Below are 25,627 nucleotides of genomic sequence, written 5' to 3' on the forward strand. Positions count from 1 at the left end.
TCTTGCTGATAAAATATAGGACAGTGTAATTACTGCTTAATGCTTTGAAAAACTATTGGTGTATGCATAAGGTCAAAGTTAATCAGCTATCTGGAACTCAATTAGAAAAAGAGGATTCCCTAGTTATCACAGAGGAAGAATGACATCTTTACTCAAAGTGTATGAGACAAAGTGAACCAGTTCCTCGCTTTTCATACTGCTATGTCACCCAGGAATACCAGGATGCTCTCCTGAAAACCCTTTCCACCAAGCCAATAATTGCTAAGAAAATTTTCACAGAAATGGGTTTGAGAACAGATGGAAGGGATTGTATTTTCTTTTTAACAATTCTAATTATCAGACTAGTTCAAGCAATTTCAGGTGAGTCCCTGAGGGAAAAACATGTCTTAAACTTACTCTAAGTTTCTACCCTGCATGGTCTCCATGCAAAATAAAGTAAGTCATGAACAACAACCATATGAGACCAGCTGTTCAAAATTAGTTTCACACTCTTAATAGGAAGGGACTAAACCAGTGGCAGCATAAGTTTTATAATTATTCAGAAGGTCTTCATTATACTTTTTTCATCACTTTACAGAAGATAGAGCAGAAAGAGGCAGTGGTAGGCTTGTGTATGTCTTAAGAGTTACTTAGATGGGTCTAAAGGAACAAGATCATTTAAATCTACATGTTTATATATAAAATGTCCTTTGCATATGTAAAGGATTTTAAAGGTACATGAGCTTTTTATATCTTTCACTGTTTATTCTTTAATACCACATAAAAATTCAATTAAAAATGAATTTTTATCATAAAGCAGAAATGTTCTCCATTTTGCCAGCACACCTATCAGATTTTTCAGCCCATTTTACACATAATTTTTTATAAGGTCAGACATGTACTGTAGGCATTAAATGCATACATTTTATTTGTCACATTTGTCTGATTATTTATCAGTAATTGCAGATTTCATTAATCATCAGCTTGCTGTTCTTTACCTCTTAGTGGCTGTTGTTTTGTAGGGGAAGATCTACAGTCATATGAACTATCAAGTTAAAAAAACCCTCCACCTCTTAGATTGACAGACATAGCTGTGCTAGTCTTTTTAAACTTAAGACCAATATGAAATAAATTCTGTTTTATCCTATTCAACCAAAACAACAAAGCAAGGGGGGTTTTCCTACAGATTTAGTGTAAAAGTCCCCAGATGACAAACACAAAAGCCTAGATATCAAACAGGATGAAAATGCTGATGTTCAACACCTGCACTTCGTGAGGGCCAAGAAGTAAGCTAAAGCCTTTGCTAACCAACACACCTGCTTGATAGTGCAGTTTTTAACCCTTTCCTCTTCCTTCTCAAATTCCTTACTTAAAATAGGAGAGGATTCTAATGGAATGATGCAATCAAAAGAGGTGTTAAAGCACAGTTTTAAAATAAAGGCTACATTCTGCCTTCTTGTCAAAATGTATCAAATGACTATTTTATTTGTATTAAAAGGCTATTTAGCCTCACAGATTTTTAATAATACTGGAAAGGATTATTTATGGCTACAAAATTATGGAAAAAAATTATATAGGCTGTGTGGAACTGTTTTCTGTGCCTACCAAAATGTTTGTGCCATCACATTGTTATATCTGACCAGGCATATGCTGCTAAAAAAACATGAGTGGCCTCATCTGTCTAATCTTTCTCCCTGCTTTTCAGAGGCTGCGGTGATATGATTAGAGGCCATCTAGCCAAAGCTGAGCCCAGTTATCTACTCGGTCTGCTTTTGCAGTCCATAAGCTCTGAATATTCATGTCGAAGTGCAGGGGGCTTAAGAATAATGTCACAAATGCATGAACAGGAGCCCATGTTGCAGCAGTTCTTACACTATCATTCTTCAGTCCTTCAAAAAGGAGAATATTTGACAGTTTTTCTTCTGCCATAATTAATACTAAAAATGAGGCTCACATTATTAGGTCCTCAGTCATTTTTAACATCATCCACAGAGGCTAGTTGCCACTGTAGATAAAAGCGGTTTGCCTAACTGTGAAAACTTGTGCAACTGACAGCTAATACATAATTTTAAGTTGATGTTGCTTTCTGCTTCCTTCACCATGTAGAAAACATCTTCTAGTGTCTTCCATTATAGCTTGGAAAGTTCTAAATAAATTCAAAACCCATAATTGTATACTGGAATAACATGAGATACTGCATATGGGAGATAGTTCTGCTTCTTACAGCAGAAAGCAGGGTGGAGGTGGAAAGGGTGGACTCAATTCAGTACAGCTATAGCTGTGCAAACTATGCATTTTCCTCACATCTCAACTATACCAGGGTATGATCACACCAATGAAGCAGGAGCTGTGATTTTGTTGGAAGGATTAGCAGAAATTGTTCATGTTTCAAAATAGTTGATCCCGTCTAATAGCAGGAACTCCACTTGGTCTGAATGTGAGGCTTATTTGTATTTTTTTCATCTTTGCCTCCATATGAGAAAAAAATCTACAGAACTACTCAGCAAGAGCTCCTAAACTTTTATTCATTCATATGACACTTCAGTTAGATGAAGAGCTGGCTATCATTTAAGATAACCTATTTTTCAACCCTGGACCCCAGAGGGGGGAATAAATTAAGCAATGAATAGCCTGATGATCAATCGTCATCACTTGATATGGCTCAGGAAGCAATTCACAGAAAGTCGCAAATACAGAGGGTTTCTTAATACCAATCTGAGAAAGGCTGACTGTTACAGAAAAGAAGACACATGAATGAAGAGCAGAGGATGATGGGTTTCATTAAGATCTCTAAATAGGGCTTTAAGAGTGCTCAAAAATGATAAGGAAACTGAGGCTGGACACCCATGTGGTTGTTATTACGTGATCTAGATTTGTATATTCTTGTGCTAGTTACAATAAAACAGCAATGATTTTTAGATGCTTTGCAAAATCATTCTTAGCCAACTTCAACTTTGTGTCTCTTCTCCATAAAATCAAAGTGTGCACAATGTTGGGGATCTGGAAGAGGGTTCCCTTAGGTTACATTACCTAAAGGAGCTACGATAAGAGATCTTACTCCTTTGAAAGGGTAGCAGAGCAAAACCATCTACTTACAAGACCTGCCAGTGTGCTCAAGGAACTAAATGTTCAGAGTTAAAACCCACTCAAGGCTAACACCAGAGCAGAGAGCCTGGCACATTGGGACTTACAGCAGGAATCCTAGTTAGAGTCCCCCCAAAAGGGAGGAGTTTACCAGGACGCTAGAAGTCAAACTATTATCAAGCAAAACATGGGAAAATGTGGGAGTTTAAGAAATCTGGGGAGACTGCTATTAAGATGGTGAGTTGACCCCTCCTTTCTTCCTGAGTGTATTTGGCTTATTCGATAGAAAGTCCTAAAATGTTTTCAACAATGATAAAGCAAAAAGTGCTTTTCACGCTCCAAGATCTCAGACACAAGGACACGTGCAATTTTAACATTTATTACCTGACCAAAGATGTTTCAAGTTTTGGTATGCTTCACAAGAATATTCATTTCTCCCTTGCAAAACAAAACTATATCCAAAAGTTTGACAATATCTGTGTGGAAACACAGAAATTGCAAAACAAAATTTCTTTTGACTTGCCACCGCCTTTAACCCATCCTTTTAACCTCCATTTGAACTTTTGCAGTAGTTAAATTGTAGATTGATGCTTTAAACAGAGCTAAAAAGTGCTGACAGTGTTGGAATAAAGGTTTGAGCACACTAATAGGTTTTAGTGTCTGAAACTTTTGATAATCTGGCCCTGAGTGTCATGGGTCTCTCTGAGTGGATTCCATCTGTCCCATAAAGTTATGTATTGAAACGTAACACAGCCCTTTGATCTTCCCTGTGTGAAGATCCTCGTGTTCCATAAAATCAACAAGATGCTCTCATTCACTGAAAAGCCAGATCTCTGACTTGGTAATTGGCAAGACTATACTACTTGTTAGTGTATGTGCCTTTTTACCTTTTTTTTATGTCAAGTTGTGGTTGCAGGATCACCCCAACAACACTAGTCAAAAATCAAAGTCTTATTACAACATAGCCAACTAACATTTGGTCATCTTAGCATAATAGCAACTGAGACTGTAAACAAATGGTTACACTCTGCAGTAAAAAACACTGTAGTGCATTAATACACATATCGGCAATGTTGTTTGTTTGTCTTTAGTGAAGTGTTTTAATATCTATAGGTGTTCTTCACAATGGAGTTTGTTACACAAACATGACAACTAGTAGGGTTACTTCAGATTAGCGTTGCCATAGTAGGAAGTGGACCTAAAGTAGGGATTTTTTTTACCTGAGTGCATAATTAGAAATAAAACTCAGACTGAAAGCGCACTTGCCACTTGTGTGCTTACACAAAATACCTGTGCTCAGACCTTCAGCTACTCCTGGTAGACTTGAAAAGTAGCCGAGAGGCACAGGCTCTCTCCATGCCAAGCACACATCCACAGTAAGTCCACAACACTGTGTAGAGCAGACTCATGCGCCATCTTTCCTTGCTGAGACACTCAGCCCTACACCCAGAGCTGCCACCAAGTTACTCAGGAGCTCTGTAAGACCCCCAGAATCACCAGTACAAGGGAAATCCAAACAGGGCTGAATCCCAGCTGGCCTCCAACCGTCCCAGAAAATGAAGCACTCTGAGCCCTCAGGGGATCCCCTCATCCTGCCTCAGCATCCACATAGCAGCGCTGCTATGTCTGAGTACTTTTATGCAGACAGATGTGGGGCAGGATTTTCCCTTAGTGACTTATCAAGTTCATTCAAGAACTACACTGCATATCTGTGAACAGAGCCCAGGTGCCTCTACTGCCTATATCTTCATCCTCAAAACTAATTTAGGTCCTTATGTGCACTAGTTGGTGAAAACAACGTCTGGCACTGTAAACACTGTGTTTAGGATTGTCTTCTGTCCAGAAAAAAATTTATTATGAAATGTAAAATAAAATTTCATTTAATTTGGTTTTTTCTTCATATCTCCAGAGAAACCCTTATTCACTGTATTTGTTTAGTTTGCAGTTTTATTTAAATATCATTTGTAAGATGTGCTTTTTTCCAGCCTCTTGCCATATCATCAGTTAATTATATTATTGGTATAATTCTATTCATTAATAAAGGTCCTATTTTTCCATTATTATAAATGCTATTAATATTGAAGCTGTATCCTGTATTATACCACATACTTCCAAAAACAGATGACATCCTGGTCTGCATCAAAAGAAGACTGGCCAGCAGGTCAAAGGAGGTGATTCTCCCCCTCCAGTCAGGCTCTCGTGAGACCCCACCTGGAGTACTGCATCCAGCTCTGGGGCCCCAGCAAAGGAAAGACATCGACCTGTTGGGGTGGGTCCACAGGAGGGCCACAAAGATGATCAGGGGGCTGGAGCACCTCTCCTATGAAGACAGGCTGAGACAGTTGAGGGTGTTCAGCCTGGAGAAGAGCAGGCTCTGGGGAGACCTTATAGCGGCCTTCCAGTACTTAAAGGGGGCCTACAGGAAAGATGGGGAGGGACTCTTTAACAGGGAGTGTAGCAATAGGACAAGGGTTAATGGTTTTAAACTGAAAGAAGGTAGATTTAGATTAGATATTAGGAAAAAATTCTTTACTGTGAGGGTGGTGAGACAACTGGAACAGGTTGCCCAGAGAATTTGTGGATGCCCCATCCCTGGAATTGTTCAAGGCCAGGTTGGATGGGGCTTTGAGCAACCTGGTCTAGTGGAATGTGTCCCTGCCCGTGGCAGGGGGGTTAGAACTAGATGATCTTTAAGGTCCCTTCCAACCCAAACCATTCTATGATTCTACGACTCTATGGCTCTATGAATTCTATGAAATGTTTTCATGTCATTTACAGTTATCTCATTAGATGGCAGTGTAACATTCAAAACAAATGTTTTCTTCTTTTATACATATGTATTTCATATTAAACAAGAAAAGCAGTTGGTTTTATGTTAGGTGACAAATCTAATCTTTTTCTAAAGACAAATTTACTTTTACATTTTGGAATGCTCAAATCTAACATCTGGAAGTGTATCTTAAAATTAAATGCTAAGTGTTGATAACTGAATCAAGATACTACTCTTCTTGCCAAAAAGTTATAACTTTTAATAAATAAGATACTATTTACTGTTATCTTTAACTCCTAGGGTCTAGAGTGTTGCAGAAATCAATGTGTTGAGAGGAATGTTGGTTGTAAACAATCTTTATTTCTTTTTGATCCTTACACCAGCTAAGAATCAAGTCAGCTCCAGATAAAAGTTTGGAACCACTTTAATATGTTGACCTCAGTAGAAAGAGCCTTTACAATGTCAAGGATCATTAGAGAAGTATTCCTCCTGTATCATGGGTGCCTATGCTGCCCATTTCCTACATTAAAATCTGATTTGTGCTGCTCCATAGTGCAAAGACTTGCTATCTTACTTTTCTAGAACTGAAAGCATATCTAAGGAGTTTTTTTCTTTTCTAATTCCTTTATACTCATTTCCTCCCTTGGTATATCTATCAAGGAGGAAGAAATAGTATTAAAATAGAAAAAAGAACTGCATTAAGGGACGCTAAATGTAAGAAAGATGACATTAAAGTAGTTGGTATGACCAGTAGTGAAGTAAATGAAATATGTTCAAAATATCTAGTTAGGCTTCATCTTCTTCTGTATTTACAATTTTAAGTTTACCAATGCAGCCAGTCCTGGAATGGGTTTGCAGGACTGGCCAATGGTAACTTGCTGGTTCTGAAGAAGAATGTTGTCTTGAAATTCAATCACTTAACAGTTCTCGCACTAATAAAAAGCACAAGACCTCTGCCCTAGACTATGACTTATTATTTACAACTTATTCCCAGCATGCTAGGATGCATTCCTTGGACCTTGAAAGCTTCATACATGACAATTCATAGTACTGAAGAAGACCCAGACAGCTTCCCTTGAACACATTGGTTTATTTCAAACTGGTGAAAAAAAGTATTATCCTGATATGATGAAAGCCAGCCCTCCATTATAGTCAACTGAGTAACATTGTTTTGCATGGAAAAAAGTTATTAAATATAAAAGCCTTTTGCAAAGAGGTACAGAAGGGTATTTTTTTTACCTACTGACCAGGTAATTGAAATGACATATGAAATTCAATCTAAAAAAAGCACATGGAAAAACCTATCTTACAGTAGTGGACTCTGAACTAGCTATTAAGACTCAGTTCCATGAAGATAGAACTCAGCTCAGTTCTCAGGAGCAGTCCAGAAAAAATAACCAAGGAAAATGATAGGGCTTATTTTACATTAGTTCCTTCTTAGAACACAAAACAAAAAACACCCTCATCCTACTGCATATCTATCATATACCTATATCTTGAACTTAGTAGACAATTTCATCATCAATGACAAAAAGAACAGAAAGAAACTAGAAACTGGCAATAAGGATGTTCAAAGGTATCCATACAAGGATACAAGGTATGAGTCAAATAGAGAAAGAAAGAAGGGAAGAGAGAAAGGCACATTTCCTCACTGAGTGTGTAACTACATCGTGGAACTCACTGACACAGACAGTTTTAGGTGTTAAAAGTTTACATGAGCTCAGAGAAGTTTAGACAAATTCGTGGAAGACAAAGAGCACACAAACACAAATATTTAAATGCAAAGGCATTGCCTCTGATTCAGGAAATCGCTGAGTTGCAAGGAGTTGGAGGATGAAAGAATCGTGCTGGGGAAATATCACTATATGCTTGTCGTGGTCCTACCTTCTGCCCTTCACATCTGGCACTGGCCATTAGATAGGACTTTGAGATTGACTGACAGACCCTCTGGTCCGACCTGGTACCACTGTTCATAGGGAAAACAACTAATGAAAATTATTCATGCTATGTATGTGCCTCTCTTTATGATTCAATTTGTTCTCAAGTGCCACATGCTCCAGAGGATATCTTTTTTTTCTTTTTTCTGGGAATGAATCCTGCCGCTGAAACATACAAACACAATTTCCACCTACAAAGCAGTTTCAGCATTTTGAGACTTTTATACTTTTTGTGAATCGACAGGGTTTCAATCTTGGTGGAGGAAAATGATAGTAAAGAGCTACACCAGTTCTTCTTCAGCATTTCTTTATTGTCAGCTGTTCTGATAGCAGCAGAACTTTTACGGGGGAAAAATAATTCCCAGTTAAAAAATGGGGTTTACATCTCTCTCTTTTCACAATATACATGCTGCCAACAAGGTTATTGATGTACTGTTTCTTTTGATTATACTTTTCAAGGTTACAGAACTAGTATTGCAGGTGCCTGATAAAAGACAGCAGCCTCCTTAATGTTGTACTGTCCTTCAACGTACAGAAGTCTCGGGCAGTGTGCTAAAGTGGACTGCTTCTGTGTCACAATATTCCTTGAGGGATTTCTATTTTTCAAATAATGTCTGATGTGACAAGCATTTTAAGAATCTCTGGTTCTTTAAAATTCCACCTATTCTTCTGGAAAGGCATGCTATCAAAATGCCATGTCCTTTACTGGCATTTACCCTGAAGGCTAGGAAAGCATTTCTGTGAAAGGTGGAGTTCTGAGGGTACAGAATTACAACAGATGTGTTGCAAAGCCCCACTTTAGGACAGTTGTTATTTTTGCACCCTATCAGAGCTGATTGGATTTTCCCATCTGTGTGAAATTACCATGTTTTCCTTTTTTTTTAATTCCCAGTGTTGTATACCAGTATGAGCATATCACAAATTTGGCCACAAGACTGTGTCTCCGATAAAAATGTCTCTTTGGTGCCCTGTCTTGGTTTTTCCTACATTTAAAATGGCATGTTTATTTGTCCCCTACTTTTCTTTTCAAACTTCATTAACAATATAGGATTCTCTTAATTTAATTTTCTGCTTCCCTTTATCAGCAAGTCACTCAGTTCCAGGAAATTGGAAAGCGGCAAATTGACATTATCATTGGGTCCTTGGGAGCAGGAAGACTACACATTATGTGATGAGATGACGTAAGTCTACTAAAAATAGAAGGAAAGAACACAGGCAAAAGAAGAAAATAGTTATCTTAGCAATGATAATACATTAAAAAAATACTGTTTTCCAATCTTTTCCTGGTTTTCCCATCTGCATGGGTAGGAATGGGGTTTTTTTTCCATGATAGCTTTAATCTAGCAAGCAGAAATGTAACTTTTAAACTGAGGTGTTTAAAAATGAAATCCAGGATTATTGTTGTTGTTGTTATAGCAAAAGATATTGCAGATCATGTTTTATGAGTTCATTAAGATGCATCATCGGCAGCTAGAGTTCCCAGTGAAGCTGAAGCACTCACTAATGGCTCTGCAGTATGTGTCCTATCATGCCTTCATGTTGAAATACCTTCTGGCAAAATTTGTCTTCTCATTGGGCACAACCACATATTAACTCAGATTTGAAACACAACATTCTCACATTCATCTTTATTAATATATTAATGTTTCAAATTAAAGAAATAATTTCTTGGAACATAACCTTTTTTTTAATACTAGAAAAACATTCATGTGCTACAGAGCCATCAAAGGGATTTAGGAAACTTTAAGTGTAAATCGCAGACATTAAAAACTACAGAGGTCAATATGAGCACATAACTCTAATAGTATGTTTATCTAGGAGTGAATGTGTCAGACCAGGACAGAATAGATATTCCAAAGTTTTTAGATTTTTGTATCATCAGTCCCTGGTGACAAAAAAATGTTACTATAAAATTATAGTTTGATCAGCATTCCCTATCAAATAAATTCATGCTCCCCATACAGTTTATAGAGCATGAGAAAAACACCACTATGTTTGCCAGTAATCACCCTTGTTTGACTATTTAGCTGGCAAATAAAATACAGAACGCTTAGCGATATGAAAAACTGTACCACAAGAGGCCTCAGGTGCCATAGTTCAGAGAGAATGGAAAGTGGTGTGTAATTCTACCAAATGTTTTTAAAAGAAAAAAGTTCATTTGCCTTTTAAGGATAAACAGCCAATGAGATTTGCGTCAGACCGAACAGTTTCTGTCCCGCTTCCCAGCTATATAACCAAGGGCTAAACGCTAGCAAAGCAGTTTGATCCCAGACTGCCGTTGCCTCCCCTCCCTGCACACGCACCTTTGCTGCTAGTCACATCCCCCAGTGCACAGCTTGTGCTCAGGCACTCATCTGCGCTTCCTAGCCTTGCTCCTCATCAGCCTCAGCTGCACCCCTTGGCACAGAAACACACCGGCGTCAGTGCTGCAGGCTAAGGTAGCCGTGCTGGGTGAGGGATTTGGCGCGTCTTCGGAGGCAAGGCAATGCTTTCCTTGGGAGCAGTAAGAGATGCCTCTTGGTAAAAGCAGGGGTGGCTGTTCAAAATCCAGGGTTGCCTCTGACAGTAAACACTGAACAATACAAGCGTCTGTGGCATAGCCTTCCTCAGAAAAGGCCAGCGCTCTCCAATGAAACAGGAGATAGTGGTTGATCGAGGAGTTCAGGCTAATAGTTTCTAAAAATGTGAGGGTGATTAGGAAGGCTTGATTTCCTCATGAAACTGAATGTGGCTTGTGAAGAGAAGATAGGAGGCTATGTATATAGAAGAAGAACTGAGGACTGACAGATCAACTTTTGGAGAGAATCCACTGCATGGAGAGCATAGTTTGTGCAAATAGTCAGGGACATGGGACTGGGAATTGTTCATAATACGTTAACCCCATCCTGCCATTCTCGGTGCTTTGGACCACTGTCTAATTCCCTCTTAGGAAAAGAGAAGCAGAAATGTTAGACAATTATGATTTGATTAGCTGAGTATTCCCATGTATTTCAAACAGACTTAAAAGATATTGACTTCCTGCTAAACTGTATATCTCTACTTTCTGGTAGCATGAAAAATAAATGTTATATCTCATAAGTCAGTAGCAAAATACATTAATTTTAATACCATTACACAGTTATGAATTTTATATAGAAAAGCAGAACACCAGCCAATTTTCTTCTCTTTTTTTCAGCTATGTGAATGAAAACCCGAACAAAAAAATGAAGTTCAAATAAACTCAAAGATCAAAAATATATGTCTTTTGATTATTTTTCCTTTACTATCAGATCTCTTCTGCTGATTTGAATAGGTTACCTAGGAGAAACAATGTATAAAAGTCTGTCTTCAGATCTCTGATAGGAAATCCCCACTGCAGCAATAAATATTATATCTACGGCAGGCAATTGGCAAGCTACCTTGATCATGATAGTCCCTGGCTGACAATCACACAAAAGTGAGACCAGAAAGTATATCTTAAATGTTTCAGCACTTGGATTTTCCTAACTACTCCTTTCAAGTTCTTTATGAACAACTTGTATATAGATCAAAACATGCTAATTTCATCATTGCTGGCCAGCATCATAAAAGAATCATATGAAAACATATGGGCACACTCACCAACTTTTTAAGCAACCAAATCTTTCATAGAACTATTGAAGTTTCTTCATGAGATAAAAGAGTTTTGCTGTTTTGAAACAATAGTACTTTTTTTAATATGAAAACATATGGGAGTGCTCTGTGTCATTCATCATCTGTCACCTTTTCATTTAAAACACTGTCAAGGGGCTGCCTAAATATGTAAAGGTAGCAAGGGCTAGTACACTGCACAGCCAAGACAGGTTTGGTTTTTGACCCTGAACACACTGCCAAATTCCCCAAAGCAACAAGAACAAAATATCAAAAAACCATATGCAATACCTGGTTATGATGTACCTTATTTTTTCTCTCTTGCAACAGTCTTTGAAGGAGCATTGGTGAGCTGCAAGTGATCTGTTCTCAGAGATGCTCAGGGATAGGAAATGCATCCTAAGGATTGACCTAAAGAAGGTGAGAGGAGGTAAGAGCATTAAGAAAATACAGACTCACCATATGAAAAATTGTCAACAGAGCAGATAGAATGGCTTAAGGCAAATTCTGCTAATAACCTAGAATTAGGTGAATTGAGATTTTCAAGGTGTATATGCCACAAAGAAAACCTACAGAAACATCTACGTATTCCTTATAGGTTTGCCTAGCACCATCATCAGAATGGAGAACACTTCACATGGTTAAGATTAGCAGACACATTCCTAGATAAAAGAATTTACCTCCTCATTATGGTAAACTTGAGGAGTTAACTGAGGTTATAAGCCACAAAACCACAACCACTACACAAATGTGGGTACCTTGGACCCAATTTTTAGTAATAAATCAAATGCAATGTGGTGCTTGCAATGGTACTTGAATACAGCCATGAGATATTTCTAGTTGCATGAGACAATTTCATACTGCACCTTACAGTGTTCAGCAACCACAAAGCACAAAACTCACCTCAGGAGACCTTATGATTTTGGAATAGATACCCATGGCAACATGACCTTAAAAAGAAAGTGTGAGTGTCTAGGTACTATGTCACAAAGGGTTTAGGCTTTAGTGTTCAGCAGTTTCTAGTTTATACATAAAGATAATAGGATAGAATTAAGAGCATTTGCTGACCATTTGGTGACTGTTAAGTACTGGAGTCTAGCTCACCAAGGAAAGTTTGGACAATGCAGTCTTCTCACAGCAAAAATCTACTGTCTGTTTATTCAAAGAGGAATAAGACTGTAGCAAGAGTAGGAATTTGTTTGGATTAGCTGGAAAAAGATCAATAAGAAAAAAACAAGTATCCAGGTCCCTACACTAAATCATAGAGGGTAGCTAAAGTGGTTTTTGTACAAAAAAAAAAAAAAAAAGGTGGGGGGAGAAGCCTCTGATCTATCTGTTAAGAACTACAGTTCTGAAAGTTTGACTGGAGGGCCAGCAACACAGCATAGCTTTGTAGAACCATGAGAAGGAGTTTCCTGAACAGGAAAATACACCATCTGACATTTAAAAAATCAAAACCCATTCTAAATCCTATCTGGAATACAGTAGGCTACAAGCATGCATTCATATCTTCATGTTAAAAGTTACCAAAGGTATAGACGATTTTAATAGGTCCATTCTGCAGCAGGTTAAATTTCTTGACAAATTTACAGAATTATATGTGTTATAAGACTTTTCTGCACTTGTTTAGCTTAATGATTAATTAGAGATATTGTCCCCTTATAGGTGGTGAAAATGAGACCTAAAGACTCTAATAGATAGTCTCAAGGTTGAATAGCTAGAGGAAAAGTCAGAACAAAAAGCAGAATGCCGTTCTGACTTTTCATGCTGTCATTGGATTACGCTACGTTTCAGAAACAGTAGATGGCCAAAGTGGTGCTAAATCTATGAGATAAAGACCCACCCAGTCTTTGTCCAGCTGAAAAGAAAAAGAGTTTCTGGCTAGAGTTCAAAACCTGATAACAAACCTGATCAGTAGGCTCCCTAGTACAGAAGACTTACTAGTTGTGAAAATCATCTCGGAGTTTGCAAAAAGTCCTGAGAATATTCCCCTTCCTATCATTTCACCTCCATCATGTTCATGCCAAACTCCAGCCAACTGGCTTCCATCCATACTTCTGCTAGAAAAGGATATTATATTTTATTTTATTTCATGCTCCTCCCCAGAAGCTTCAGCGCTACAGGGGTCAACTGCTAAAAACTGTTAAGTGTGAGTGTAGTCGCCTATCACCACCTTCTGATATCTCAGCCACGTGCAGATGAAACCACCCTAAGACAAATCTATCCACCTTGAGACCCATGCTCATGTCTATGGCATCTTATAGCCACTGGAATTAAAGATGGATGGAAGACCTTGGATGAATAATAAAGAGACAAACATGTCCCTGAAACAGTCAACCACTCAGACTGTTATTGCCAGGAACAAAGGAAACACTTGCAACTAATTTGAAAAGCATCTTTCATAAATATATGCTAGTGTAGATATGTATATATAAAAGATGACATTTGGGACACAAATGTGACTTAACTTGGGCTCTGTTCATAAATCAAGTAACACTCATGACTTGAAGATATCCATGAAAGTAATATTATGTGGTTTGTGATATTTTAAGCATGAATAAAGCATGATTCAATTTTCCTATAATTAGACAAAATATATAAACCAAGACTTTACCACAGAAAGATTTTTATTAAGCTCACTTTCAAAAGACTGCCTTTCTAACACTCCTGCTCCTCTCCCTATGAACTGCATTTACTAGAGATTTGCTATAATAAGAGAACAGTACCAATAGCATTTTGGATATGTTCAAAATACAGAGAGCTACTGTCACCACTGCTTTAATTCAGTATATTCTCTTTTTCCTGAACTTCCAGAATGATTCTAGTGTCTGATCACATTGCAGATGAAATAGTTATTTTGGCAAGCTGCCAACCAATTTCTGTTTGAAACTTAATATCTCTCCAACTGGCAACAGAAGTAACTGTTTGACCTCTTCCCTGGTTTTGGTTTTTGGGTTTTTTTTTTTTTCTTCCTATTTATGCACAACTTATTCATAAAGATGTTATGATTAAGTATGTTCCACCTGAGAAGCTTTTACACCATTCTGGTTTTCTGCCCATGAATCTCTGACTGTTAAGAACCCATAGACTATTGTCAAAAGTGCTGCAAAACTTTGTATCAAAAACTTAGTTAAAACTAATGCTATTAATAAACTTTCCTGATTAACATTTTGATGGTATATAACAACTCCAGAACATTCTCTTTCTCTCTCTAGCAATATATTTATTGCCTTGTACTGAGACGAGCACATGTACATCCAGATGTACACTGACACCAGGTACACTAACAGCAATGATTTTACCACAACAGCTGAATATACTACTGCAAAGGAAATTGTTTTAAGAGAAATGTCTGCTAAAGTGCAGGTTGATGCAGACTTGCAGAAAGTGTGGAATTCCACCATCATGTTCTTCAACGTTGTGAAATGTTTACTTCTCTTTTCTGCCCCATAAAAGGAAATGAGCCAGAGGAGAATTGACTTCAAGGCTTAATCCTAGTTGGGGTTCTACAATGAGTGCCCAGAATATATACGCCTGTGTTATTCCTACTCTCTTTCCCATGCCGTGGAGATGCAGTACTGTCTGATCTCATGCAGCTGTTGTTACATTCATATAACTTGAGTCTTCAAATGGTTGCACGACTGAAAAACGCCACCAAATAATTGCAGAGAATTTAACAGCAGTGAAGCCAATAGTTTTTCTCACATGAAAAGCAAAAGGAGCAAATGCAGAGATTTCCAAAAGGCCTCCTTACTGGTAGCATCTCCATGCAGTATGGAGCAAGATGAGCAAGACTTAAGCATCTTACCACAGTGTTCTCAGTATTTGTGACACAGGCTTGGTCCAGTACATTAAGGCAAAAGTGAAGATGCATTTATGGTATATAAAACTGCCTTACCTCTGTTTAGTTCTTGGCTGTACAGAAAAAGGAGTAAGGCAAACCTAATGGTTTGCAATGGTATAACTGGAGCCATGGTACGGTGGTACCAGCATGATTACACAAACTGAAAAAAAAAAAAAAAAAAAAAAAAAAAATCACACCCTTATCTCATATAGCTGCTGGTAAAGACTACATTTAAGTAAATCTTCACAAAGTTACTGAAGCAAGATTGGATGGCTATGAAAAAGAGAGTTAACAAAGGACATCAAGAAATGAAAATAGCTGGAAATGAAAGCTATTATGAAAATGTACTTGTTAAATGACTTTCACATGTCAGAAAGTAAATTCTGCAAAAACCTGGAGTGCTACCAGAGTGCATGGCCATATCAATGATTTGAACTTTCAGATAGAATCAGTGAAGCTGGATGTCACACCTGAGCATGAAAGATAACATCAATAAGCTTATGACAGAAAACAGGAAGATATGGACAGGACCAAACTGCTCCATGCAAACATAAATGGTTCAAACCAATGAAAGGACTGTGTGCCTTTTAGACTAGCTGTCCACTTTCTCTGATTATATCAGCTCATCTAATGAAAAATACCCATTTCCGGAGGCACTTGGGTTCTCCTATATCCTGTAACTATTACAGCTGGAAGACTTCCACAGAAGACTGTTAAAATGCTACCTTCTGCATTCTGACCAAGAGCACAAAGATTAATAAAAGTAACAATTTCACTTCAGATATGCTCAGAAGTCAAGGTTACTCCTGGATTTCAGAAAGTCTCCTGTATGACTAGTATATTCTTTCTGACACAACTTGGAAAAGAGAGCAGCAGAAAACAAAATATGTGAAGAAATACAGAACTGGCATGGAGCACTCAATTTCCAGCCAGCTCTGAGATCAAAGGGCCAAGTTTTACAGCTACTAGAAGAATCAGTGGGAAGCAGAAAGCAGAGATGCACCTGCTACAAACTGCGTAACTACCCTGGAAAAAAGGAAAGGCAGAAATAGGGCAGCCAATCATGCAGGGATTTATTTCAAGATGTGACATTTTCTCTGCCTTCAGAGATTTCCTCTGAACCTCAAACAATGTCACTTCCTTCAGATTACCCTCTTCATGACTTTAGAGCAGCCCACAGCTTTCAAATTGATAGGGTTACGCAAAATGTAATGAGTGGTAAACTAGATCATTAATTCTACTGGTTAGATAAAACCAACCTCTCCCTCTGTATCCAGTTGGGCTTTCTGAAGTGGGAGTGAAAACCACACAAAAAAAACCAACCACTGACAACTAAAGCTATTAGTGTAATGACATATGAAAATAGCTATTTTGAGGTGTTGCTTTTGTATCCACCATTTTCAAACTAGAAAAACATTAACTGCATCTGAATATCATGATGGACAGAATGTCACAGAGAGCAAATAGATGCTGCAAGCAAAATGAAATGGGAAAGCACAGTATCTTTCTTCAACGGCAATACACCAGAACTAAAAAAAGGAGGCTGTGGCAGCTTTTCAATGCTCTGGAGGTTTTGTACAGTCAGTCATCACCACCATACCTGCTCCTTTACATTTTGTTCAAGGATTATTGGCATATATCCAAAATGGGAATGGGGCAAGGAAATGACAAGCATGTATAACTCTTCTTCTTCATATATATGTTGGCTAGGTGTTTGGATCCAGAAGTTTCAGATGATTATTTACCACTTAAAGCTATCCCTCAGTTACTATTCTGGACTGTATCGTATCTGTGGAAAAAGATGCACAATAATAATAACAAGGATGATTACAGCCCTTGCCATCTTCAAAGTACTTTTGAGGTAGTTGGATTAACAGTAAACTGCTAATCCAAAGAGAGAGAACTCTTTTATTGATATGATTTAAACACGGTGTTTGCCAGAAATGCATGGCAATTATGTCCTGAGCAGCAGCCACAGTTTTTTGCACAACTCATGCGGAATAGATTACTTTTCAACATGCAGAGGAAAAATTTTTCTATTTAAAGCATGTACTTCTGTCTTCAGTTATTGACCTATTACTAATGGGACTCAGTGTGACCCATAAAATCATTATTTTATGGTAAGTTGAAGCGCATTACAACATTAATTTACTAAACTGCATTCAGTGTACTGTAGGTCTTCCACTGCCTGTTTTTCAGAAAATTTTAATGAAGCCTTTAACCTTAGTAAGTTACCTATTGCTAGCCACAAAGTGCTGAAACACCTTTTTGTATATCTGCATTCAATTTCTATTTGGCAGAAAGCAAAATTATTTTGTCCACCGTCCATCAGTAATCTATGCTCATCCATTTCTCATTATAGATTGGAAGAGGTTCTGGTCCAGTGATGGCTCTAGCAAGTGTGTTATATACTGGAAAATGTTTTTCATTAATACCTTGATTTGATAATAAATGATGCACATGCAGTACTTGAACTGTATGCTTCCACAAAACTGAACTCAAATGAGTTGTCTTGAGCTGGAGCCCACTGGGACCGCTGGCATCTGAAACATGAGACCACCTCTGGTACAGCATAAATATTGCTGCCCTCTCCTGGACTGTCTTTCCTGCACTCCTTTTCCTGGACCAGCCTTCCCTGTGGAAGTGGCAATCATCTGACAGCAAGCTTCAGCAGGTTTAGGTCTAAATCATATAGGGTCTGTCATTAAACCTTAGTATTCTTACGTAGAGCAGAGACTTACTTCCCCGTTAGTCAATATGCAGATCCATTTGTGCTTCATAACTGACAGTCGTGAATTAAATTAGTGTAAATTAAATTAGTACGATGTACCTGTTGTATAGCTGTAACTAGCATAGAGACATAGCTCATCTTTTTCCTGACAGTCTTCACACAAAAACTTATGCTGAGATTATTCCCTAAAAGAGGAATTAAGGTAAGAAAGTAGCCTCCTTAGGCTCCTCTGTACTCAGTGGAGAAACAACCTCCACTCACAGAAGCTTTTCAGTCAGCGACATCAGAAACTACTTACTCTGATACTGTTTCGCCCTAAACATATTGATAGGAAATATAATTAAAATATCTTATAGAGTGATGAGAATCTTACATGAAAATTTTAAGTAATACAGAGAATAGCTATTTGTGTATTAGTAAAGTCAGTAGGAACCATTTGGCAAAAAAAATCAAGCATGTTGTGATCTGAATCAAGATTTCAAGAGCTAATACTACTTTTTCTTTCAAGGTAACTGCAGTACACTTCGCGATTGTTGCAGGTTTGAAACATTACACATAATGTGCTAAGAGACTCTCAATTTAAAAATGACAGTAAACCCCATAAAGTGAAATAATGTTTAATTCCCTTTTTAAATGTGCATTTGAATTCAATACAGATCTGTAAGGCACTCTCATAGGTAAAAAAAAAAATAATTAAACATTCTTTCCGAAATAAGGATAGTCACAAGGCAATGGTATGTGCATAAAATATAACCTTATCTGAAACATGAAATATGAATGTTCAGGTTTTGGATGCATTGCAATGTAATGCCATCTCTGTATGATGACACTACTCAGAGTAAATATTGGCACTGTAAATGATTTCTCATTGGGGTTAGGGGCTTGTATTCTCTTCATATCCCAGTAAAAAATAAACTCTTTAATAAATAAATATATAAAATAAATATTTGCTATCTGGAAATGTATAAATAGGTCCATCCTGAAGAAAAGTTCCAGCTCTGACTATGATGCATCGACATCTAAGGTCCGTCACTAAAGTGGAGCAGCTAAAACTTCATATACAGTTCTCAGGATTTATTACTATTTTACAGTCCATTTCTTTCTATTTCTTCCAGCTGTTGTCTAATCCACATGATGTAGGTAGTTCTTTGCTAATTTATGGACCATAGGTAATCCAGACAAAACTGCCAAGAGTTTGTTATTTTTAAAAAAGTCACACTCCAACTTCCCTCTGGTTACTGGCTATGAAACAGTTCAGTGAGTTTGAAGGAGGCTCGTCCACTCTCAGCTTTAAGGCTTTGTCTCCTAAATCCAAAGGTTAGAAAACAGAGGCTTGCCTATCACAAAGTAGCTTCTTCTAATCCAGCATCCTAGACCTCTGCAGGTTCCTTATGCTGGGATTGCCATGAAAGCAAGGGCAATGGCTCCAGTATGGGTTTTTTTCCAAAGTTGCCTCCTTCCTCAGCTGTATCCTAATACATCTTTGTACAGTTCTGGAACTCTTTCAGGATCCACGGGCCGGGGCAAGAAATGTGTGAACTTCTGGTGTCTTTTGGACCTTGCCCCATCTCTGGGAGTACCGTCTTTGTTAAGTGCTACAAAGTACCGCCGCCCCGAATCTCCATGTTTGTATACATTGGACGAGTAAGTGTTGTACCAGTTTTCCTCAAACTGCTCCCTGAAGATGCATTCAGAAGTTAGTTTCTCCTACAGAAAGAAACAGTGAAGAAAAATAAGAAGCTGTCTCTAGATATCTGAACACACATGAAAAAAATATGATAAAAATAAAGAAAATGTTTTAGGCTTTGTGCAGCCTTACTGTTCATTTAACTGTCAACAAATCAAACCCAATAAGAGTATGTAGACATGACACTGAGTTTGGAAGCCTACTTTAACCTTTATTCTTTTGAAAACCGGACCTGTACATATACAATTTTGGATTTAAATACGAATCAGGTAACTTTCTCTCTATGAAGGCATTACTTATTTATGATTTAACTAAAATTCACCTGACCTACAGGAACTACATTACGTAGACTTCTGTCTTGGGGTATCTATCATTCTAGAAATGAGATATGGTGGAAGGACTCAGGTGCAATGTAACAGATCAGGAACGTATTTCCATTTGTTCTTTGTGGCGTGCATCACATCTCACGTTTTAAACAGGACTAACCATGACCAAAGGAACTGAAGAGACAGAATATTTTATCTCAAGATGTTTTAAGACTTGAAAGGAGAAGAGTTTAAGACTGTTATTACCCTGATAGTATTGGAAAAATCAAAAATTATATTTTTACGGTCACATGTTGAAGTTATTCAACAGCTACAAATCAACTGTAATGAGTACAAGCTTATTTTCATTCTTAAATGCAAATATCCCAGTTGGGATCTACAGATACTGCAGGTACTCTTGCACCATTCAGATTTTTCAAATAACAGTGGTACCCAGCTGTGACATATGGTATTATCCTTTTTCCCAGCATTTGGAAGAATGTTTTTATGTTAAAAAGCTGGTACCTGGAAGTAACACCTACTGATTTGTAAAGGAGCATTAGGCTATACATAAGGTCAGGGTACTATACTAATTGTTTATTTGTTCCATAACTATCCTTTTAACTTTTGTTCAAGTTGCATTCAATGTTTTTGATGATAGACTATGCACTATGATACATTTGCAGTATTGCTAAAAAGAAAATTAGATAGCAGGCAACTTAAATGCTGTTTGAATAGCTGGTTTAATTTAGCTATTTTTGTCGTAATTCAAGAGGAGTATTCCTTTTCAGTTCTCTTCATCTAGGACAGAGAAACTTTTCCCATTGAATTTTTAGTATCCAAGGCTATCCTGTATACTTTAAAAATACACATTTCAACAGGAAAAGATGTTAGTGTTTTAAAAGCTAAGATGACCTCAGCTAGCTACTTGAGGGGTTTGCATAGTGCTAAGAAGTGAATCAAAACCACAACTTGTATGAGCTGACATGAAAGCAGTACTTACAGAGCCATAGAGTTCTCCCTTCTCATTCATTCCAAGGTAAAGGCCACTGTCCACGCCTCTAATACTGACCAGTCCCACTGCCACACTGATGAATTCAAGGATACCTGAAAAAAAAGAGATTGCTTTAATTCAACTTGTAAGCATACAATACGTAGCATCCAAAATGCAGTTGACAACAAGTAGAAAATGTACGTATTACAATAAAAGTGGCCTAGTTTTTCTGAAATTTCAGATACTATATGGAAATGTATACAACATTCACAGGAAAGCCATCTGAGAAACCTCATCTAGGAACAAGAAACCTATACCATTTAAGAAGCTTTTTTTTTAATGTTGAACATGAAAGGATTTTATTCAGCGCAGAGGCTAAAGCGTTCAGTGCTCCGCAGTTGGAATCTATAATGATTACACACTATTTGCTAAACTGCCTACTCAAACATTGGAAGGTAGGTTTGAATTACCTGAAAATATACTTTACTTTCTCTATAGCATTATCTTAAAAAAACACATGCATTATTAGATCATTTGAATGGATATCAAAGTACAGATGGGAATTTTATATAACAGAATATACCCACAGGAAAAAAAAAATATTTGCCAGACATCTTATCTAGCATATTGGCCCACACCTCTTGACACAACTTGCTGTCTTCAGTGCAGGCTTTTTATGTGCGTGAAATATGCTTATTTGCTAATGTTTGGGTAATAGCATTATTTATATTACATTTGCCCAAAAATGTAATATATATTAATAATATAAAGTATTTGGGAGATGAGGCACTATTTGAAGCCTGAATTTGGTAAGGGTATGCCAACATATTTAACCAATTGATATGCACAGATTACAGTACATACAAAACATGAAAGAAAGGGAACGTGTGAACTGGCTTTTTGGAAGTTGTTAACAATGTAAACAAAGCCTCAAAAAGAAGTTATTCTAGAGTCATACCTAAGATTGTGCTCTGCAGCAGCAAAACCACAAAACATTAAAAAAAAAAGTCTGAATCTAAGGTAAGTGGTTTTAAATAGTGCATTTGATGATGACTTTTTGTCTATTTGCTGCATTTATGATTACTCTTTTTCATTCAGGACCATTTTTCACTCTCAGACGGACTGTCTGGACTATACAATAATTTAAAATGTTTTTAATTTTAATTGAGCTTTGGCATGTTTCTTACTTATATTACCAAGCAGCAAAGAAAATAAACCCTTTACAAAGAGTAAGCATTAAAAACTCCGTTGCATGTAAATCATCCCAGTTTTCCAGTTCCTAAAGCACAAAGTCCCACAGAAAGAGGTCGAGGTATTTTGTCTTTCTGGTATCATTTTCAAAGCCACCCTTTTTCAAAACTATAATAAGCAGGTGATTCAACCCACAAAGCAACCACATCAGACAAACCTGCCGAGAATAGTGGTAGAATAAAGGAAGAACATTTCTAAAAAGCCCAGTAAATGTTTGATCTGGGGCTAACTTTTTTTTCTTCTAAACCAAAGATTTATTTCATGTTTACACGCTGTAGGAAATCTTCCTTCTGAGAAGAACTGTCTGTTTGACTACTGCTCTTTTACTTCTGAAAACATCCATGTGTTATAAAAGCAATTAAGAGCCATTCCAGCAGATTGTTTTGACTATGGGGAGGATGATAGGAAACTCTTTAATCACCTTTTTACGACTGCTAAATCAATACACACAAAAAACCCCTCACACGTAGCTGACAACAGCATGTTTGTTCAGATGTCCAGTTGCTACAACTACTATTTAGGATTTGCTCTTGTATCTCGGGAAACATTTACATTTCGGGGTTGTCTTCACCTCCTTTTGGTTTATTGACAGAGAAAGTTGACAGGGAGGCGGTTTAAGTATTTGAGCAAAGCGGCGGTTTAGGCCCCTCTGCTACAACTTTCTGCCCCGCAAAACAACGCAGCCTAACGCAGGCAGAGGGTCAGCGCGCCCGAGCCCATGGTCTCCGTGACTCCGCAAAGCCTCAAGAAGCTCCCATGCTGACGGCGCGTACAAACACCATCGGTCCGACTCCCGACCTTTCCCGCTACACCTGCGGGCGCAGGCGTGCGCTCACAGACGTCCAGCGCAGGCCGAGGAAGGCATACACGCGTACCTCCCGCCGCGCGTGGGGCGCGCAGCCCTCCCTCTCCGCCTTGCCCCGGTGCAGCCCCCGCGGTTTAAAAATGCCGGGGGGTGACGCCGGTACCCAGAGCTCACCCACCTGCCCCGGCATCACCGGCAGGCATCACACCTCCCTCCCAAGGGTACGACTGCCGGCGCCCAGCTCCACACGCGTGCCCTCGCCTACACGCACAGGCACACGCACCCAAACGCACGCGTGCCCGCCCGCCCGCCGGCGGGCAGAGCGCGGCCGGGGGCCGTGCCGCAGCCGCCTACCGAAGAGGCTGTGGTCCTGGCGGGTGCCCCGCACGCTGCCGTCGGGCAGGATCTGCAGGTGGAAGCCGGTGCGGCAATACAGCTGCCGCCGCCGCAGGATGCCCTGCAAGTGCGCCAGGTCCGCCGCCGCCGCCGCCGCCGCCGCTGCCGCCGCCGCGCCGCCCCCGGGGCCGCCGCCGCCGCCGCCGCCGCGGGCCGCCCGCTCCGCCGGCGCCCGGCGGTCCCCGAGCAGCGCCGGGCGCTCCCCGGCGGGCGGCAGCAGGAAGTGGGCGCCCACCGGCTGCCCCAGGCCGTCCAGGCCGCCCAGGAAGCCCCCCACCTCGGCCAGCGGAGCCATGGGGGCGCGGGGCGAGCGGGCTAGGGCGCGGCGGCGGAGAGCGGCTGCCGGCCTCTCCCGGCGGGCATGTGGGGGTGCGCGGCGGGGCCCCAAGCATGGGGAGCCGGCAGGGCCGGGCCGGGCCGAGCCGTGCCGTGCCGTGCCGAGCCGTGCCGGTGTTGTGAGCCAGGCGGCGGGGTGGTGTTTATACGCCCCGCGTGTGTATATATATATACGGCGGTCCCCCTGACATATGCTAATGAAGGCCTCCGCGGGGAGGCTGCGTTTGAAATTGTAAACCGGCTCCCCCCTCTCCTCGCACCTTCCTCTGATCTGAGCTGACGGCGGGGAGGGAGCTGCTGGCGCGGCTCCCGCGCCCCGCCGCGCGCAGCCGGTCACCCACGGGCGCGCACACGCGCGGGCGGGGGCGGGGGGTGCGGGGGGGGGGGGTGCGGGCGGTGGGCAGCTCCTGCGCGGAGCGGAGCGGAGCGGGCGGCGGGGGGCGGGCAGCGGGCAGGCGGGCAGGCGGGAGCGGGGCCCGGGCGGGAGCTGCCGGAGCATTACGTGGACAGGTGCAAGGAGAGGCAGGAGGGAAGAAGGAGAAAGGGCGTTACCTGAGGGTTAGACCTGCCCAGACACACATGAAAGAAAAAAACCCAAAGATCTGACAGTTTTACTCCCTGTTTCTGAAACGCTAATAAAACGTACATGCATTACCCTTTCCTTTTATCGCTTCAGCTACAAGGAGGGGAATTTCTAAAGAAATTGGCATAGTCAGGGAGGTGTTTTCCCCTCTGCAACTTCTCCCTCGCATTTAATTTATCATTTAATGTGACACAAAACTGATCTATAGAGTTTGGGTATCGACACAGCACCTTAAAAACATAAATGGGCCGGCCCACGGTTTGGGATAAATACTTTCAAAGCCTGCAGAGAAGAAGAAAGAAAGACTGGGAGATGGCTCATCTAATCCATCTTCTTTGGGGTTTTGCATTGGGCCCGTGACCAAAGTCTGCGAGCATCACCGATTGGCAATACTATCCTCTACTGAAAGATCTCTGTCGTCTTTCTGCAGGGTTTTGAATAAGTTTAGGACTTTGCTGTCCTGTTCCAGATGAGCACATGCATTTTTTTCATCCCCAGCGTAGAATGGTTCATGCACACAAAGGTATTGGTGGAACGCATGTTCATTATTAGCAATGGTAAACCAACGGTATATGAAAACTAAGAGCTTGACTTTTGCCACCTTTGCTGCTTTTTTCTGTAATGCCTAAGGAATTTTAGGGCTCCAACTACATGACCCATCTTAGCGTTCAAGATGCGCAAAGCAGTTCCTTGCCAATGTTAAAACACAGCATTAGAGTCTAAAATGCAAAGATCTTTCATAGTTAATTCTTTCAAAAGTTCGAGAGAATCGTTTGGCAGTTTAAGGTTTCATTTAAACAAAAAAGTTGCAGAGAATTGTGAAAGATTAGTTCTCCTGTCTTGCTCCATGGTCTTTTCAGTCACAGTCTAAATCTGAGAGATCAAATGGATTTGACTGCTTAGCTTTATTTGCTATGGAGAGTATAGGGCTAATTAATTGGCAGGTGCTTTAAAGCAGGTAATGTTACACCTTTTCATCACTGCAGTCCAAAGTACTGCCCCTGTGTGCACCTGAATTATAAAAAGCCTGCTTTAAAGCAAGTGATTTACTGTGGAGGGATTTAAAACTGAAAAAACTAACGCTAAATACAATGATCAGATAAATCACCTCAGAAGAGAGCACAGGCGGACCTGCTCTGAAGGCAGTTACAGATAGATGTTGTATTATTTTACCTTTCAGATAACAGGAGCCTGTCATGTGGTGGGACCCAAAAATCCACCATAATCGAGATTTCAAAGCACATCTGTGTAAACATTATCACATCAGTGTAAAACATCAACCAATGAGCTTTCTCTTTGAACCAAATCTACTTAAT

The 25,627-nt window shown here is 39.7% G+C and overlaps 1 protein-coding gene across 1 annotated transcript; it reads right to left on the reverse strand.

The window, feature by feature from the left end:
- Window positions 1–18,630: 18,630 nt before the first annotated feature.
- On the reverse strand, window positions 18,631–23,824 carry FGF20 (fibroblast growth factor 20). Its single transcript, XM_030017484.1, has 3 exons — window positions 23,351–23,824; window positions 20,950–21,053; window positions 18,631–19,661 (listed from the first exon to the last, which is right to left on the reverse strand). The coding sequence occupies exons 1-3, from the start codon at window positions 23,685–23,687 to the stop codon at window positions 19,416–19,418; spliced, it is 687 nt and encodes a 228-aa protein (XP_029873344.1). The 5' UTR covers window positions 23,688–23,824; the 3' UTR covers window positions 18,631–19,415.
- Window positions 23,825–25,627: the final 1,803 nt, after the last annotated feature.

This window comes from Aquila chrysaetos, chromosome 1, assembly GCF_900496995.4.
Source record: "Aquila chrysaetos chrysaetos chromosome 1, bAquChr1.4, whole genome shotgun sequence".
NCBI lineage: Eukaryota > Metazoa > Chordata > Aves > Accipitriformes > Accipitridae > Aquila > Aquila chrysaetos.